The sequence below is a fragment of the Etheostoma spectabile genome, chromosome 21, assembly GCF_008692095.1.
Source record: "Etheostoma spectabile isolate EspeVRDwgs_2016 chromosome 21, UIUC_Espe_1.0, whole genome shotgun sequence".
Classification (NCBI taxonomy): domain Eukaryota; kingdom Metazoa; phylum Chordata; class Actinopteri; order Perciformes; family Percidae; genus Etheostoma; species Etheostoma spectabile.
Window position 1 is genome coordinate 15,236,245 of NC_045753.1, and position 17,171 is coordinate 15,253,415.

Sequence of the window (17,171 nt, forward strand, 5' to 3'; positions counted from 1 at the left end):
ACACACACACACACACACACACACACACACACACACAGTTAGTAAATTAACTATTTATTAAGATTTAAGCTGAGATAAACCATTCCTTCTTAAGTCAACTGAATAAAACTAATTATCTCTCCCAGGCAATGTTATTCAATGTAATGTGTGTATGTGTTTGAAAAAAGATACATGTGAATTTTATTATGTCAATATTCTTTACTTTTTTTTCTCTGATCAAAAACACTAAAACTCAGAGGCAATCCTCTTTGGGAGAAGCACATTTATCATGCATTTCCCCTCGAGTCTCATCCACTGCAGTGGAGTGGTGTCACAGATAGATGGGAGCCACTTGAACATGTTGAAAGGCTTCTAAGTGGATTTCTAACAGACTAGATTGGGCTGAACTGATCTGGGCCAGGCTGGAGGTGGACCAGGCCCAGGGTGCTACTTAGATCCGCCAGCCATCAGTGAGAGTGGTGGTGGCAACACAATCCGGGACTGCTTTCTGGATGACTCCGATGACACTATTAGTGACAGTCATCAGTTGATACCACCCTCTCTGGAGTGTTGATGTATTCGTTTAGCCACTGTAACACTTCCTGAACACTGTGGTGTGTTTGTTGAACGTTTTTTCAATTAGTCTTCTCCCTGAGACGAGTGACAGTTGGCTAGAAAACCGAGAGTGGCGGCTGCACCCCAACACTGATGACACATGCACAGCCTCGGGACATCATCTCTGAGAAGCTCTGGCTGTAGTCCTGTAGACTCATTCCAGGCTGAAAAACCTTTTTGTTCTCTGGAACAAAATATGAAGAGAATTGCACAGGCCAGCCGGGTCCAACACGAGTAGAACATTTCCTTATTCGGAGCTACATATTAATGACCTGCTTTACATGTCACAACAGGGTGGTGTCATACAGAGATGGTGTTAAAGTACCTCACTGAAGTGATATGAATGCAAAAAGAGAAAGCAGACGAGAAAAGCAGGAAAAAGGTTTTATGAAATGTAGGGGACATCACAAAAGAGCCACATTAATGCTTGTGTGGTCTGATACGCACCCAGCAAAAAGAAGACAATTATTTACAATCCCAGTTCTGTAGAAAAGGAATATGAAACGTCCATTGATTCCTTGCCAGAAGAGGTATTTAACAGAGATGACAGCATCTAAAAATAGCATCCTCAGAGCCAGGATTTATCATGATTATGACCACTCGTCTGCATGTGCGTGCCAGAATGTGTGTGCCTCTTACCTTGCCCTTGTCGAAGTAATTGATAATCTGCTGGTAGAGCTGGTCCTTAAGCTGTCCTTGAGTGGAGGCCTGGTAGCCGTCTCTCTGAGTCAGGTGGGCTGCACATTGCTCGTCTGACCACTACAGAGGACATATAAGCACTGGGGTCAACACTATGCAATACAATATGGGAACAGGTGACAAGAAATCAATCACTGAGTTATAGCCAATGCAAATGGGTGAGATTGATCTGTAATTCTCTTTTAAAGCTGCCCTGCACTCTGGCAGGGCAAGATGGGAACTTGAGACATGGGCAATGAAACATGCGTCAATACATATTGAATGGCTCAGAGAGGGCATCAGTGCAATACATGGCTTTCTGTGGCTAATATTTTGCTGTTATTGATTTTAGCACAAGTATCCCCACAACCCAAAACAGTAATGTGGCAGGCTAGCCCCGCTGGAAGCCAGTCCAGTGACGTGGAGCTATGGGAGCAGAAAGAAGCATCACTTATGCTCGTGTTCACAAAAAACATCAGATACAATTGAGTCATGCAGCAGTGTAATCTTATTCATTATAAATTCTACTTGATTTTGTAAAGTGTGGCAGGCAAGGGAGAGTGATGCAAAACAAGACAAAACAAGACTGCAGGGGTATGTATTTTTGCTGACCGTGTACTCCATCATGGCTTTTATTCACCCAGCATGAAGAATAATGAGGTTTCTGACATGCTAGAGCAGCTTGGCTAACAGGGAGATGGACAATCTGATTGGCCTCTGTGTCAAGGTAGCACAATTCTATGCACGCTGCCTGGACTAATTCATTACCAGCCCATTTTAATAGGGGTTTTGTAGGGTTGTTAATAACCTGAAGAGTTAAGATCTCTGTGAAAATCTGACCAAGTTTTGTGAAATAAGGGCTACATTTGAATAGCAAAGCCAAGGAATTTGCATACCCTGTGCTGGAGATGGGTGAAAAAGTAATTGCTCTGCACATTGTTGCTGTGGCATGAGGAGAGATGCTCGGAGGCTTTGGATCAGGTTATTGATTCCTTTACAGCTGAACTGCAACATTTACAGTGTAACAAAGATCTCTGTTTATTCATGGATGGCTGGTGACCCTGCATCGACAGAACTGAAGTGCTGACACATCTCTGACAATACTCAAAGGACCATTACTATACTACTGCAAGTACTCTAGTAGAGGACAAATTATTACTAAACGGGACGCTTTTTACTCTATAAATGCTGGTGATGAATTATGGATCCATCTTTTAAACCTCATTCAACCTTGTTTACCTTTGTGCCTGTGTGTGAATACAAAAGGGAAAACAGTGACTTCAAAGATTACACAGGACTGAAAGGATTTATCCAGACTCTGGTGAAACAGAATTAACCAATTTCCAAAAAACAATAGAGAGTCCCTCTCTGAAGGTACGATCAAGAATGTCACAGCTGCTGAGAGATGAGCAGAATTAAAATAATAATAGCATAAACAACTCTTGCAAATGCTGTGACTGCTCAACGAGGAAAATGTGATTCAGTCACAGCCTGCTCTCCACTGTCGGGACCTGTACAAAGGCTGATGCAGCCAGCTATTTATGCAAATACAGATGAGATGTTGGATGCAACCATTTTGGATAAAAGGCAGAGAAGAACTCCAAATTCAGGGTATACCAAACCCCCAACTGGGAATAGACACTGCAGCACTTTGTGTGAGAAGCTCTGTGTCGGGATGTGATTTATTCTTGTCAAAGATAAAAACAATCAGGACCTTTACACCTCAAAATTAAGAAATTAACAGAAAGGGGTGATATTGTAATCTTGTGAAAGAAATGCTTCATGAGAGCTTAACAATATTTAGGTGGCGAATTTAAGATATTGCACTAAAAGTGTGGTACAAAGTTGCTGCCGTTTCCACCTTAAACCAGAGGCGCCTTGCTCGGAACTGTGTGATTTATGATAGAGGATGCTTCGCTTCCAGCTGACAAAGAGGACAGTAAAAGTACACCTTTATCTTGAAGCACCTCAGGTGGCTGCTGCTGCTTTATCCTCTACTTTAAACTGTGCCTTAGTTTTTTTTTCTCCAGAAAAGATCAGATACTAGCTGTGATTTGCATTGACAATGCAAGGTGAAAAAGATGCTGCTCAGCAATTCTGCCCGGTTAGCAGCCATCTCATGCCATGGTGGGATTAAAGGGATGTGGCCTTATCTCTCGAAATCCTATACACATTCAAATTCACAGATATACACTTGTTTAATGCCTGAGGTTAAATGCCATCTCCCTGACAATGGCTGAACAGAGTATTTAGGTTTGGTTTGAAGTATTCATGAGAGCGAGTATGCTTAGCAAGAATTTATTTGCTGTTGATATTGTGTCTTTGCACCTTGAGCAGTTTGGCGTGCAGCAGCAGAGTGTAGGCAGCCTCGGTGTAGTTGTCACATTCTTTGTGGAGGTCACACAGCTTGTACAGGTACCTGGCAGGAAAAAAACAATGATTAAACATGCTTGGCTGGACCTTTCACTTATTAACAACAGAGAAGTTAACTCTGCCAGACCAATGTGTTTGGACCGCCTCTTTTACATCAAATAAAGCTTGACAGACAGAACACTCTGACTGGTGAGATTGTGGAAATGAAAACCTATTTTAACAAAATCAAATATTTTAATTCTGGATCCATGTGGACATGTGGCTGGGAAGAATGTGAAGCAATTTACTTAGCAAGGTCTTCTAATGCACTGTATTGTGAAGTACGATAGTAGTGTGTGTAAAATGCCTTAAAAGGTTTGAATGTCCAGAAATCAACATGCTTAACAGACACAAGGCTTCATATGACTTACCTGATGTACATCTCCTCTCTGTCTATCTCCTTGTAAAAGTTCTACAGGAAGAAAAGAGACAGACCATTAAAATGGATTCAAAAGGGTTCATAGTCTTCCATTGAAAACAATGTCATCGTACTGTTTACAAAAGGTGCAGTGTAGCATGCTTACGTTGCATAAGTCTAGAAATCACTCAACAGTAGATCATTTTTTAATCATTTTAAAAGAACAATATTTTTATTTTGGCAGTGTGACGACTCAATTTTCTAAAATATGGATGAATAACAACCTCCTGGCTTGCAGCAGGAAGACGTAAGGAAAGTAAGTTGGCTGACATCAGAATCACAGGGGAACGCAGTGAGTCACACTGCTCCCCTGGCTAAAAATAAAACTTTTACAATTTTACACAACCTGATACAGCAGTGAGAGAACATGGCTTAGATAAATGCTGAATATGGGCCATAGGCCTGTAGACCTTTCAATGCCAGTCGTCATGTGAGACAAAACTGACATTTCAGTGTAAGATGAAATGTCACTTCACAAAGAGGTGATTCAGATGAGCTGCTCTGTGAAAACATCTCAACGCACTGCGGTTGTAATTGTTATTTGTGTGTGACAAGTTGCATATCATTATAGTTGTTTATAATATACTTGTTCATCTATTGTTAGACTGATTTATACATTCCCCCAAATATCATTCATGTAGATTCCATAGGTCATAATGACCAGGCCTGTTTGGATTCAAAAACTGAGAAAAAGAAAACAATCTTACGAGCACATTGACAGTGCAGCTCATGCGGTTTTCTTTGTTTTCGTCGTGCATAATGGTCCTGTAGTCCAGCAACCTCTCCAGTAGACGAACCACCAGAGTAACGAAGTTCTCGCCCGTCTTAGCCAGGTACTTGTGCTTCCTGCAGTGCTCCAGTAAACTGGTGTTTATTTGTATGGAGCCGAGGGGGGTGTTGTGGATGTGGAGGAAGAAAAGCCATGGGAAGAGTGGAAAACAAATATGAAGCGGATATAAGAGACTCTTCAACAGTTTAAAAATGTCAGACATTTGCCACTAAAGATTAGAGGGAAACAGTCTTTATTTGGCCCATTAAAGCAGAATTAGCATCCAACTGCGTTGAAAGCATATATCACAGTGGCAAGCTGTGAAAGTCCTGTGATCATCAGTCCACTGATTATTTTGAGGAGTGCCATGTTGCAATTACCTAACTTGTGAGAGGCTCATGTGTAATCCTGCCTATTAATCAGCACTTACATTTTCTGAAAGAGAACTTTGTACTGCTCGTCTCCGCGGCCCCCCTCCACCTCATGATCCAGCTTGGTGATGATCTCGTTCTCAAACTGCAATTAGACAAAGCAGGCATAAATAATCAGTGTAGCTAATTTTTCATTCAATTCATTAACACCATCTTCCTATTTCACTCTCTCTCTCTGCATCGAAGCTTAGCTGAGGGGATCTGTGCTTTGACTTTAATTTTCCCTCTCCTACAGCCCAGCTGATTGTGAGCTGGTATATTCTGTATATTATTCTCTTATCCTATTATTATCTGTATACATTTGGTTAGAACAGAGAACAAGGCTGCATCATGAGACACATCTGCATTATGTCTGCTCTGTTGTTGATGTGGCTTCCAACAGTGATGCAGGGACCTTATTTCTCTGATATTTGTATGTAGCAGCTGTATAAAAAAACTGGTTTTATTGTGCTAAAAACAAACACATTTTTGCTGACTTCTTTATTTGCTCGTGTGTTAGCCAGGCCAAAATACAGAAAAGAAGGAGAGAGTGCAGCCAAGTAAGAAAAGATATAAATTCTGCTCTCTGTTAAGCCAAGAATATACAACACACATACACAGGAGTGAGACCCAGTAAAGGGAATATTACTGGCATACAGCATAAAAAAGGGGTCAGGCCAATGTGAAATTGATCACATTTCACTCAAGGGAAAGGATGAAAAGTTGCATCGACCTCCAATGAGCAAGATCCTGAGTGATACATTGACTTAATTAGCAGTGCTCCTCTCCCTTGAGAGAGGGATGTTGGTAAACTCCAACTATTTTACACAAGACTTCAAGGCTGTAGTCATCGTAAAGCTGCTTTACAATTTCATACAAGTACAATATGTGGGCACCCACATAAACATCACTAAGCTGAATACTGCCCGAGACATCTTGTGGCTGAACTGTAGCCAAACGGATTTCCTTGTGCAGAAAGGCTTCATTTTACACTGTAACAGGGCATAACTCTAAGATCCACTTACCGTGGATGTTGATAATTGGAGCACAACAAAATGAGATTTATAGAATTACAAATAAGCTTGTGGCTATACAAATATTTTGTTTGTTTTTAGTCTGTTTATTCCTACCCAGATTCCAACATCAATTACTTTTCATAAAGTCATTTGGTTGCAGTCCTTTTACTTTGTCATGTTTCAGAGGACGCACCCGCTGGAAACTGCATGTGAAGTGGAACTCGCACTGCATCATGTCAAAGAAGATGGGGATGGTGGCCTTTCGCAACTCGATCTCAGGAACTAGTGTCATCTCCAGGATAGGACCCACCATCTCCGGAATAAATCTGATCTTGTGGGGCCCTTCGAGAGGAAAAAGTACATTTACATATAAATGCATAGTATACCACACAACTATTTGTAGACTTTTCATTTCATCATTTCAGTCAGTTTCAAGCACAACATGTTAATCCTAACGGGGCATGAATAATCCTGTGCTACAGATTTAAAATTAGCTGTTCCAAACAAACACAAAATTTGGCTTCCTTGTTTATCAAATCTCTCAGCAAAATTTCCATGACAATCATGCGGTAAATAACTTCAGGTAAAAATTAAAAAAAGATGCTCATTAAAAACCCTGTGAATGAGTCCACCTAATCTGGTGGAAAGCTCTAATTAAAGGGTCATATGGTGTAGGTTACAATGAGAAGCCTTTAAGGCAGGCACAGGTGCACAAATCTAACACCACAATCCCCTTCCACAATTTCCTCCCTTTGAGAATTTACTGCTGAGTCTTCCTCAGCACACAACACAAAGCTAATTAACACACGATTGTCTATATTTAGCTGCTGTTCTCTGCTGAGTTGACTTATAATGACTGAGAAAGATAATCATAAACACGAATCGAGAAAAAAATGTGTCAATTGCCGATGTTCTACTGCAGGGTTTATTTGATTAATCTTTGATGGTGAATTCATTCGGGGGAAGAAATCACAATTTTCTTCGCCTCTAAGTGAAACTGAACAATATGGACACAAGGAGGTTTATTACCTAGATTGTACCACATGTCCCTGATTTCAAACCCAATTTGTCTTCTCATGTCCTGGTACCTGAAAAACAAAAACAGGATAAAATGTTACACAAGAACTTTTTAACTGAAACCTGGTTAGACCATAACAACAGCGCTGCTGTTCTCATCGAGTCAGCTCCCCCTAACTTCAGTTTTATGAGTGAGAATAGAGTGAATAAGAAAGGAGGTGGAGTCGCCATTTTGCTTAATGATCATTCCACTGACGCAATATGTATGGAAAGTTTCTTCTTTTGAATATGTGGCTCTTCAATTAAGATCTTCCCCTCAAGCAATGTTTCTAATATCTACAGGCCACCTAAATATTGTGCAACCTCATTGATGACTTTACTGAACTGCTGTCTATAATCTGTATTAACTTTGATTGAGTAATCATTGCGGGTGATTTTAACATTCATGTTGACAGCCCCCAGGACAGGGGGACCAAAACTGTGTTGTGTTTTGAGAACTATTGGACCGGACTCAGCATGTGACGGAGCCCACTCACAATAAGGGGCACACTCTGGACTTGATTGTCTCCAAGGATCTGAACATTTCCAAGGTTGTGGTGACTGGCGTTGCTCTCTCTGATCATTCCTGTGTTTTCTTTAACGGCACTATCTCTGTGCCCAAAAGTGTCCAAACAAAGATAATCAAAAACGGTATATCACTGAAAACACCAGTGAAACTTTATTCGCTTTTCTCCTCCACACCCCCCTCTCTGGGCTATCAGTCAGTGAGCTTGTAGACAATTTCACTGTAAAATTACAAATGTTATTGATGCATTGCTCCCACTAGGTCAAAGTTGTCTCTGGTAAGAAAAGATCTCCATGGAGAAATGTCCTACTGGTGAGAACAGAAAAAAGAGAGTGTAGGAAACTGAACAAGGTGCGAAAAACAAATCTCCTGGTCCATTATAACACCTATAAAGAGAGACTTCGCATTTATAATTTGGAACTGAGGAATGCAAGAAGGTCCTTCTCTCTGTATTTATCTCGAGAACAATAATAATTCACGTGCTTTGTTTGCTACTGTTATAGGTTAACAACCCTCCAGTGCCAGTAGCATCTGAACTTTATCTACCAAGGCCTGCAATGACTTAGCCTCCTTCTTCAAAGACAAAATTCAAAGATTAGACAAACAGTCAGTGCCTCCATATCAATTTCAGGATATGTGTTGTCACAGTGTTCAAGCAAAACTAGTTCCAATATGACAGAATTTCACACAATCAACCATACAACCTGGAGGACATTTTCAACATCTGAAAACCTCGACCTGTTGCCTTGATATTCTACCAACGGGACTTTTCAAAAATGTTTCCAATTGTTTGACTTCTGATCTTCTACAGATTGTGAACCATCTCTTCTTTCAGGTATCTTTCCACAGGCCCTGAAAACTGCAGTAATCAAGCCACTTTAAAAAAAACAACCTAGACAAGTCACTAATGAGCAACTATAGGCCATATCAAACCTTCCGTTTTTAAGTAAAATCATTGAAAAAGTAGTCTTTCAACAACTCAACCATTTCTTGTCACTAAGCAACAGTTTTGATACTTTCAGTCGGGTTTCCGACCACACCACAGCCCTGAAACGGCTCTTGTCAAAGTCTTTAATGACATCCACCTTAACACAGATAGTGGCAAAATTTCAATCTTAGTATACTTGATCTCAGTGCTGCATTTGACACGTCGACCTTGACATATTACTAGACCGATTGGAAAACTGGGTAGGACTTTCTGGCTTATACTAAACTGGTTTGAATCCTACCTAAAGAATAGGGATTACTTTGTGTCAATAGGTAATTATACATCTGACGTAAAAATATACGTGCGGAGTACCGCAAGGCTCCATTCTGGGGCCTCTTCTGTTTAACATCTACATGCTCCACTGGCTCAGATTATGGAGAAAAACAAAATAAGTTACCATAGTTAGTGCGATGACACACAAATTTACATAACCTTATCGCCAGGGGACTATAGTCAAATACAAAAACTGACTAACTGCATCAAACAAATTAACGACTGATGTGCCAGAACTTTCTGAAATTAAATGAAGAAAAACTGAGGTAGTTGTTTTTGGAAAAAAAGAGGAACGATTAAAAGTCTGCGCTCAGCTTCAAACAACAATGTTAAAAACAACAGACAAACCAGAAATCTTGGTGTAGTCATGGACTCAGACCTGAACTTTAACAGCCACATTAAGACAATTACAAGTCAGCCTACTACCACCTAAAGAACATATCAAGGGTTAAGGACTATGTGTACACAGGACTTGGAAAAACTGGTCCATGCTTTCATCTTCAGTAGACTTGACTACTGTAACGGGGTCTTTACAGGTCTCCCTAAAAAAACATCAGACAGCTGCAGCTGATTCAGAACGCGCTGCTCGAGTCCTTACTAAGACCAAAGACTGGATCACATCACTCCAGTTCTGAAGTCTTTACACTGCGCCTGTGTCTCAAGATGATTATTCAAGTACTCTTGCTAGTTTATAATCCTTAACGGTTTAGGTCCAAAATACATTTCTGATCTGCTACTACACTATGACCTGTGTACCTCTCAGTACACAGGTCAGACCTCTCAGGTCATCTGGGACAGGTCTACTTTCTGTCCCCAGAGTCAGAACTAAACAGGGTGAAGCAGCTTTCAGTTTCTATGCTCCTCATATCTGGAATAAACCCCCAGAAACCTGTAGATCCGCTGCTACTCTCAGTTCTTTTAAATCAAGGCTGAAGACCTTTTTTTTTATGCGCTTTCTTAATTAATGCTCATTCTTTCTTATGCTGCACTGTACTTTTATTATTGTGTTTTATGTGTCCTAATGTTTCTATTTTTTTTTAACTGTCTATTCATGTGTCTTATTGATTTTTAATGCTTATGACTTTAACTGTTTGTACTTGGTTTTATCTGTTTTATGATTTTGTGTAAAGCACTTTGAATTGCCCTGTTCTGAAATGTGCTATACAAATAAAGCTGCCTTGCCTTGCCTTACACAAACGTCATCAATGTATTTTGTAGAGGTTTTTTTTTGGTGTGCTTGTCTATGTAGTCTACTGCTGGCTGTAAACCAAACTGCCCTCCGGAGATAAAAAAAAAAAAAAAAAGATACATTAAACTTTGAACCAAATCACAGCATGGAAGATTAAATGACTTGGGCTCAACTGATTTAAAGAAAGAGTTATTTGTAAAATGAATGTAATATAAATAAGCATTTTAACTGCCTAATGCAATGTAAAATGCTTTATGTATGAATGCCTGTCCGATTTCAGCTGTGCCACTGCCACAGCTGCTAGAATCAAAGTCAATGTTGTTGCTTTTAATATTAATGTATTATTATAATATAGTACATTTCAGATTTCAGTTTAAGTGAGAGAAAGAATTAGAGAATGAGCCCCAAACCAAGAACATTGAACAAAACACAAAATATATCTAAAAACCCGGGTTCTTCTCTACCAGCTTCTTTTTATCATCTGGAACACAGTGGATGTACTGTAAAAGAGAGAGATGCAACACAAAACAAAAACCAAGTGACAGTTATTTGTTTTTGATTTTGAAGCAGACATTTTTTCTTTTATTCTAGCATCACTGAGATAAAATGTATTTTATAGTGCCTCTGAGAGCTGCTTTGCTCCAATGGTAGTCCATATGTGCAGTGACCAAGTTAAAGGAGATTTACAATTATTGTATTTCTGGAGAGCTAAATAAAAGAGTTTCTCCTCATCTATGCCTGAATGACACGAGCATTAAAAAAGCTTCACAGTGCCCAGAGGCCCGTTTCAGGAAGGAAGTTTAGCAAACTCCAAGTCTAACCCTGAACTCTGAGGTGAGTACAGTATCACCATAAAAAGGCAGCATCAATGGAGCCATGGTACTACGATTCACCATGGCAACAACCACAAAACAATTGGCCGGCATACTTTACCCCTTTGGAACTGGAAATACTCAAGTGCACGTACAGCGAGTTTGAACCTTTATTTCATTAAAAAAAGCAACATGGCTGCTGCTACAAAAGAGAGAGAATTGGCTTGGGAGAAAACTGTTGCTCGAGTCAATGCGGAAGTTCCAATATAATGTATTCATTTCATATTTAATCACAAGTATTATATTACTGGTGAAAACTGGTGGATATGAGGGTGAATGAGGTTATGGACATATCTGATGGTCTGTGAAGAAAAATTATACCGCTCAAACAGGTTAGTTTGCTGGAGATAAAAAAAATCTAGTCAGGGCCTCAACATCATCTCCCGATGTATGATCAACTTCCTGTGAAGTAATACAGCTTCTTCATCAACGGGATCATAGACAAAAGGACGGGCCATGTTTGAGAAAAAAACATTTTATAGTCTGCCTAAAACAGTTAATAAAACAACCCTGTTTTATTTATTCATGCGGATAACAAACTGCGCTAAAACGAGCCGGATGCAGACTGAATGAATGAATGAGGAAATGAAAGAGCGCCGCGTGTCAGAGGAAGGAGACTGGGAGAAACTCAAGGTTTATTGACGAAAACGTGTTCCTGACCAGGTTAGGTTCAGAGACTCAGTTACCATAGTAACTGACTCTTTCTGTAACAGGCTGGAGTTACCCCTCTCTCTCAGGTTTGATTTACATCCCTTTCTGAAACAGAAAAAACAGAGTTTCCCTTATCTCAGGGTTAACTAAGTCAGAGTTCTCACTGAACCTGCTTAATGAAACAGACCTCTGGCCAAGGTAAGTTAGTTTGTTTTGTCTTTTGGTGATGTTCTACAATGGTTACAAAGTATTTCCACTTATGCAAGTTTGCAACATACACACATGCCGGCTGTCAGCTGTGGTCTGTCTTCTGCTCTGTGTATAAGCATCAGACAGAGGACAGAAGACACCAGGCAAACTGTTTGATCAGTAGGATTGGGCATCAAGAACCGGTTCCAACTCGGAATCACTGCAAAAATTACGATTCCAATGGAATCCATTCTTTATTGGAATCGTTAGAAAAATTTGGTTTAGAATCCGATCATCATTTTAAAAATGTATTTTAAGTTTTGGTGTGTGTAGTGGCCAGGCGCTTGTTGTGTTGCAGCCATGGAGTTTGCAACATACAAGGGTAAGGGGCGCTCTAAAGTGTGGCTGAAAAAAACCTGGTTAAACTATAAATTATCATTGAATAAAAATAAAAATGTTCTCTTATCTGTGAAATAACCATGTGACCCATTTCAACTCCAACCCTCAAAGAATTGGAATCTTGAATCGATTGGAAGATTTGGAACTTGAATTCAAAGAAAGAATCTGAATCTGAAGAATCTGAATTGTTCAAATCACAACAATGCCCAACCCCATTGACCAGACAGTCTTTGTTGGTACTAGTTCTTTGAGGGGTGTCAATCGCCCTTATACAAAACAAGATTTGCAAAAGAAGCTGGAAGGATTGCTCCCAACCTGACTTTGTCTAGCTTTTTGCAAATTAGGGTTTATAAGCTGATCAGCTCTTTCATGTCTAGGTCATGAACCAATCTCCACAGCAGCTTGGAGCCTGTCTTCGTGCCTGTCACACAGGCCCAGGTCAAAGAAAGGACAAATAGTGAGTGGAAAAGACAGAGAAAGAAAGACAGACAGTGTGAATGATAGAGAGACTAACAGGAGTGGAAATAGTAGACAGAGAGTCAGAAAGTGAGATAAGTTCTGTGAAAACAATCACATGAAACCATAGTAATGAAGTTTGTTCTTTGTAAACCAATTGGACAATGGATAAGAAAAGAGAGTAAGTTCAAGCCTGAAATTGTTTTAAGATCAAGAACATAGAAGACACAAAGGAGATAACAGTCCTGAGAGAGCCATTTCTGACTGTTGTACCCTGGTATTTCCACTGGTCTGGTGTGGCATGCTTTAGCAACACCATTGCATGCTGAGACGTAATCAAATACTATTTTCACTGCTGGCTCACCATGGGGAATTACTGCACTGAACCATAATATTGTGGTTCTGTTTTGAAGCAATGCTGAACCGTCACAGTCTCTGCCCTTTACCCAGGCTGTGAGGTTGCGTGACTGATCAGACAGCCTAATAGAAGTTGTGTGCAAAGTTGATGGATAAGTCTCTCTCTACAGTAACTGCTACTGTTCTATAATATGTTTAAATATTAATTAAGATTAAAATATCACAGAGTGCCACCTTATAACGCTTGGTAATGTGAAAAACTGGTTGTTTTTATTTGGTTAAAACTACCTCACAAACTTGTACAAAAGCTAGTCTTGCTTTGCCAGAGCTTCCTCCACGCCGCTTTGAGTGTCATTTAAAGTTAGATGTGGTGTCAGAGGCATTACTAACTTTTGCTACTTCCAGACTCATGTCCTGTCCAGCTGGTGGTGCTGCAGGTGACAGCATTGTTTGCCTAGGCCAAGAATCAGGCCTGTCTGACATCAGACTATCACACTGAGTAAATGATGGAAGCGTAGTGGCACCTCTGCCTCTTCCTCCTAGCCCACAGATGGCATAACACCTTGGCATGACATTGCAGAGATGTAAAAAGATGAGAATTGGAAGTGTACGCATGACACCTCTCCTGACGTTTAATTAATATACATCCAAAGCCTCTTTCACACAATGTGATATGTCAGATCACCTGTGAGCCCTGATGGAATTCTGAAACCAAATTTGTCAATATTGTATAAAGGCACTCTAATGTATTTTGAGTGACAGGAGAAGAGCACTGGAGGAATCCTTAGTGAAGAAGCTGCATCACCTTTTTGTAGTCCGGCCGGGTCAAAACACTTTACCAAATGTAGCTGTTAAAGGGAAGAGTGTTGCCCATGGTTGATTGATCTTTAAGCAGAGTATTGGCAAAATGATAAAGCATAAAAAGATGCCTGCCTCTCCATAAATTACTGTAAAGCTGCAGTATTATGTATAACATCTTTGACTGTTTTTGCCCTTAATCCTCACTTTAATGTGCTACGTGAGAGCATGCGTGTGTGTTGTTGGAAGTCTCTACATATGGGCGTGCAGATGACTGTGCAGGAGGCATCATGTCCTCATCTGAGCCGAGGCAGAGGCAGGGTGCTCTTCTGTCACACTTGCGTAGGCAACGAGACAGGCAGCTATGACTGTCGGCTGTCAGGACCTTCAACACATACAGTACCTGTCAGCTACGGCACTAGGTAAGAGGGCAAAGAGCAAGAGTGAGAAGGAAGGAGTAAAATGGTGGCATGAGGTGATGGAAACACAAGAGATGGAAAAAAATACAGACAGGGTGGCAGATAGAGCAAGAGTGAAAAAGCCCACACGAGTGATTGACAAGCATTGGCCTGTACGAACAGATGGATAGATCAAAGCCTGAAGCAAAGCAAGTGTGAGATATTCACAGAACTTGACAATATGACACTCCCTCTTCTCATCACTCATTTGCGCATATCATGACAATGACATTGCTGCATGCTCATTTATCCAGCTCTCTACCTGTGTGTATGTGGCTGTATTTCCACTATCTTTGGCCAGAGCCCTTCTACATGAACGGATAAAGGAAAACTCAGGTTTCAAAACATTGACCTTATTTTTGTGGTTGATTTGTGTCTATTAATATTGTTATCAATTTAAAGGAACTACTGGATATTATCACTTTAGAAATGTGCATTTCTAAAGTAATATTAGCAATGGTATTATTCAATAATATCAAGGGTCTTTATTTGTTTACTTACATTATTTATTTATTTTTTATGGTCAAAATATACATAGGAAAAATGTCTTTACCTTGTGGTGTGGAAATATAATTTCAGGAGTTTGTAAAGAATGTGTTAAATATGATATAAATACTTTATGATGTAAACATTTACCCATTAATTATTATTAATATATAGAAATGGAAAAGGGGGTAGGATCAAATAAGCTTTTCCTTTTTCCCATTTCTTTTCAGACATGTTAAATTAATATTTTGTTTGTTTCTATGTTGTTGTTTTTTTAAATTATTTTAAAATGTTTGAAATAAAGCAATAATTCATTCATTCATTGTTTTCATCAAAGTTGTTTTTTGAGGTCTGGAAACGCAGAAAAACACATGGCTACACACAGATGCATTTATCATCCTATCCAGGCCATGCAGTGCATTAGCCTGTTGACAGTATGCTGATCTGAATGTGAGAAGGAAACGAGGATCACACAGACACCAGTAATGGACCAGAACTTCACAAACAACACTGGTGGACTGTTTGCCACAGGAGAAAAGCTGATGCTAAAGAGCCACGCTCGACACAACTCGGATTTCACCCCTCTGTTCTCTCCTCCCAAGTAAGGCACAATAATTGGTATTGCAGGCAGGACTGACAGTTCATGCGCCAGCAAACAGGGAAACAAGATGCCGAGACGGAGAGGTAGAAGAGAGAAGGTGAGTTGTAGGTGGAGGGAGACAGACACATGGACTGAGAGTTGGTGAGAGAAAGAGTGGGTGAAAGAAAAATGGGCAAACCCTGTATATCCTCTCGGGTTGCTCTGGAAGCTACCTGGTTGTATTTGAATGACACATTTGGGAATGTTAAATAAACAGTCTGGAAATAGCATGGCAAAGTTTAGCCCCTTTTCTGTGCTTACGCCAGGAAAGGCAGTTCTTGTGCATCCAAATCAAATAGCTGTTTCTTTCGGGGAAGGCTGACAAGTCGAGAAAGGCAGCGTGGGGGTGGCTGGGAACGTCTTGTTTGCTGTGTTTGTCTGTTTGTGTGGGAGCTTACAGTATCAGGTCCGATAATAAAGCACTGACCAACGAGCAGTCTTGCTGTCAGGCAGGGGCCAGTGTGATGAATGCTTTAGCAACAAAAGCTCCTCCAAATGAAGATGAGAGCCAACATGCTCCACGTCTGCCCAGAAAGCATTTACACATTTGGCTGCATTACCAGACTCTATGAGAAATACTAAAGTAGATGCATGGCTTTTTGTATACACTGGCAGTGGATGAACGGAAAACAAAATCGCTCTCTGACGATAAAAGGAGGTTTAGGTCTTAGAGCAGATTTTTGGAAGCAATAAATGTCTAAACTTTGTGGATTCAGCCATTTCAAAACTGTAATCAAATGTTCTCCCTTTTATTAGCTAAGAGAATAACAAGGAAACGAAGCAGAAAGGTGATGTTTTGAGGAGGAACTAAAGACCTGTATCCAACATTCCCAGAAGGAATTCCCAACTTTGTCTAATACCAGGGATTTGAGAACAAGATGTGCTCTCCATAACCTATGAGGCTGTGCTGCTTTGTTCTGAAGGGCGAACAACTAGAGCAGCCTCCAATGGAGCCGTGGTGTGTTGGGTATCCCTGTGAGCCTCCTTGTGATGAATTATATAAAGCCTGCTCATGCTGCGGAGAGCCCGTGAACTGTGTTGATGTGCAATGAGGAGGCCCTGTGGACTGAGAGAGCGCTTGTACTCACTTCTGGAAGATCTTGGCTCTTTTGTCACTTGAGAAGTTCTCCAGCTGCAGAGACTCCTGGGTGAGGAAGGCTACAGCCAGGTGAAAGTAGTTGTTCCACAGCTGACCCACATAAAGACAGACAGAGAGTTTGATGTTAAATGAATTAAAGTATATTTAACTTGCAGACAGACAGAGAGTTTGATGTTAAATGAATTAAAGTATATTTAACTTGCATTTAAAAAGCAGTTTTACAACAATATCATTAAGCACCACTTCACACTATGTTTCATTAAATCAAAAAGTTTAGATGCGATGGGTGTACTTGTCCCAGTGGTTGGTGATTTAGGACACTGGTCTCTAGAGAACACGCTCAATCAGACATTGACAGCAGCTATAAGGAGTGCTACTCCAGCCACAGTTTTTACTTTTATTTTTTGTTTTATTATACTTTATTAATCCCACAAGGG

General features: G+C 40.3%; 1 protein-coding gene and 1 long non-coding RNA gene across 5 annotated transcripts in view; one reads left to right on the top strand and one right to left on the bottom strand.

Moving 5' to 3' along the window:
* The window catches only part of dock1 (dedicator of cytokinesis 1), a 172,353-nt gene that overhangs the window by 25,457 nt on the left and 129,725 nt on the right, over nt 1-17,171 (bottom strand). For 2 of the 4 annotated variants that reach the window (XM_032501812.1, XM_032501814.1), the window contains exons 31-38: nt 16,724-16,824; nt 7,327-7,385; nt 6,467-6,639; nt 5,302-5,387; nt 4,810-4,966; nt 4,056-4,096; nt 3,601-3,691; nt 1,234-1,353 (exon numbers count right to left, since the gene is read on the bottom strand). In XM_032501812.1, the coding sequence (XP_032357703.1) occupies nt 1,234-1,353; nt 3,601-3,691; nt 4,056-4,096; nt 4,810-4,966; nt 5,302-5,387; nt 6,467-6,639; nt 7,327-7,385; nt 16,724-16,824 (828 nt within the window). The remainder of the gene's footprint in view (nt 1-1,233; nt 1,354-3,600; nt 3,692-4,055; nt 4,097-4,809; nt 4,967-5,301; nt 5,388-6,466; nt 6,640-7,326; nt 7,386-16,723; nt 16,825-17,171) is intronic. The other 2 variants (XM_032501816.1, XM_032501813.1) reach the window with 1 other exon arrangement.
* The window catches only part of LOC116670998 (uncharacterized), a 17,136-nt gene continuing 12,164 nt past the window's right edge, over nt 12,200-17,171 (top strand). The window contains exon 1 of the long non-coding RNA XR_004327166.1: nt 12,200-12,320. This is a non-coding gene — a long non-coding RNA (uncharacterized LOC116670998). The remainder of the gene's footprint in view (nt 12,321-17,171) is intronic.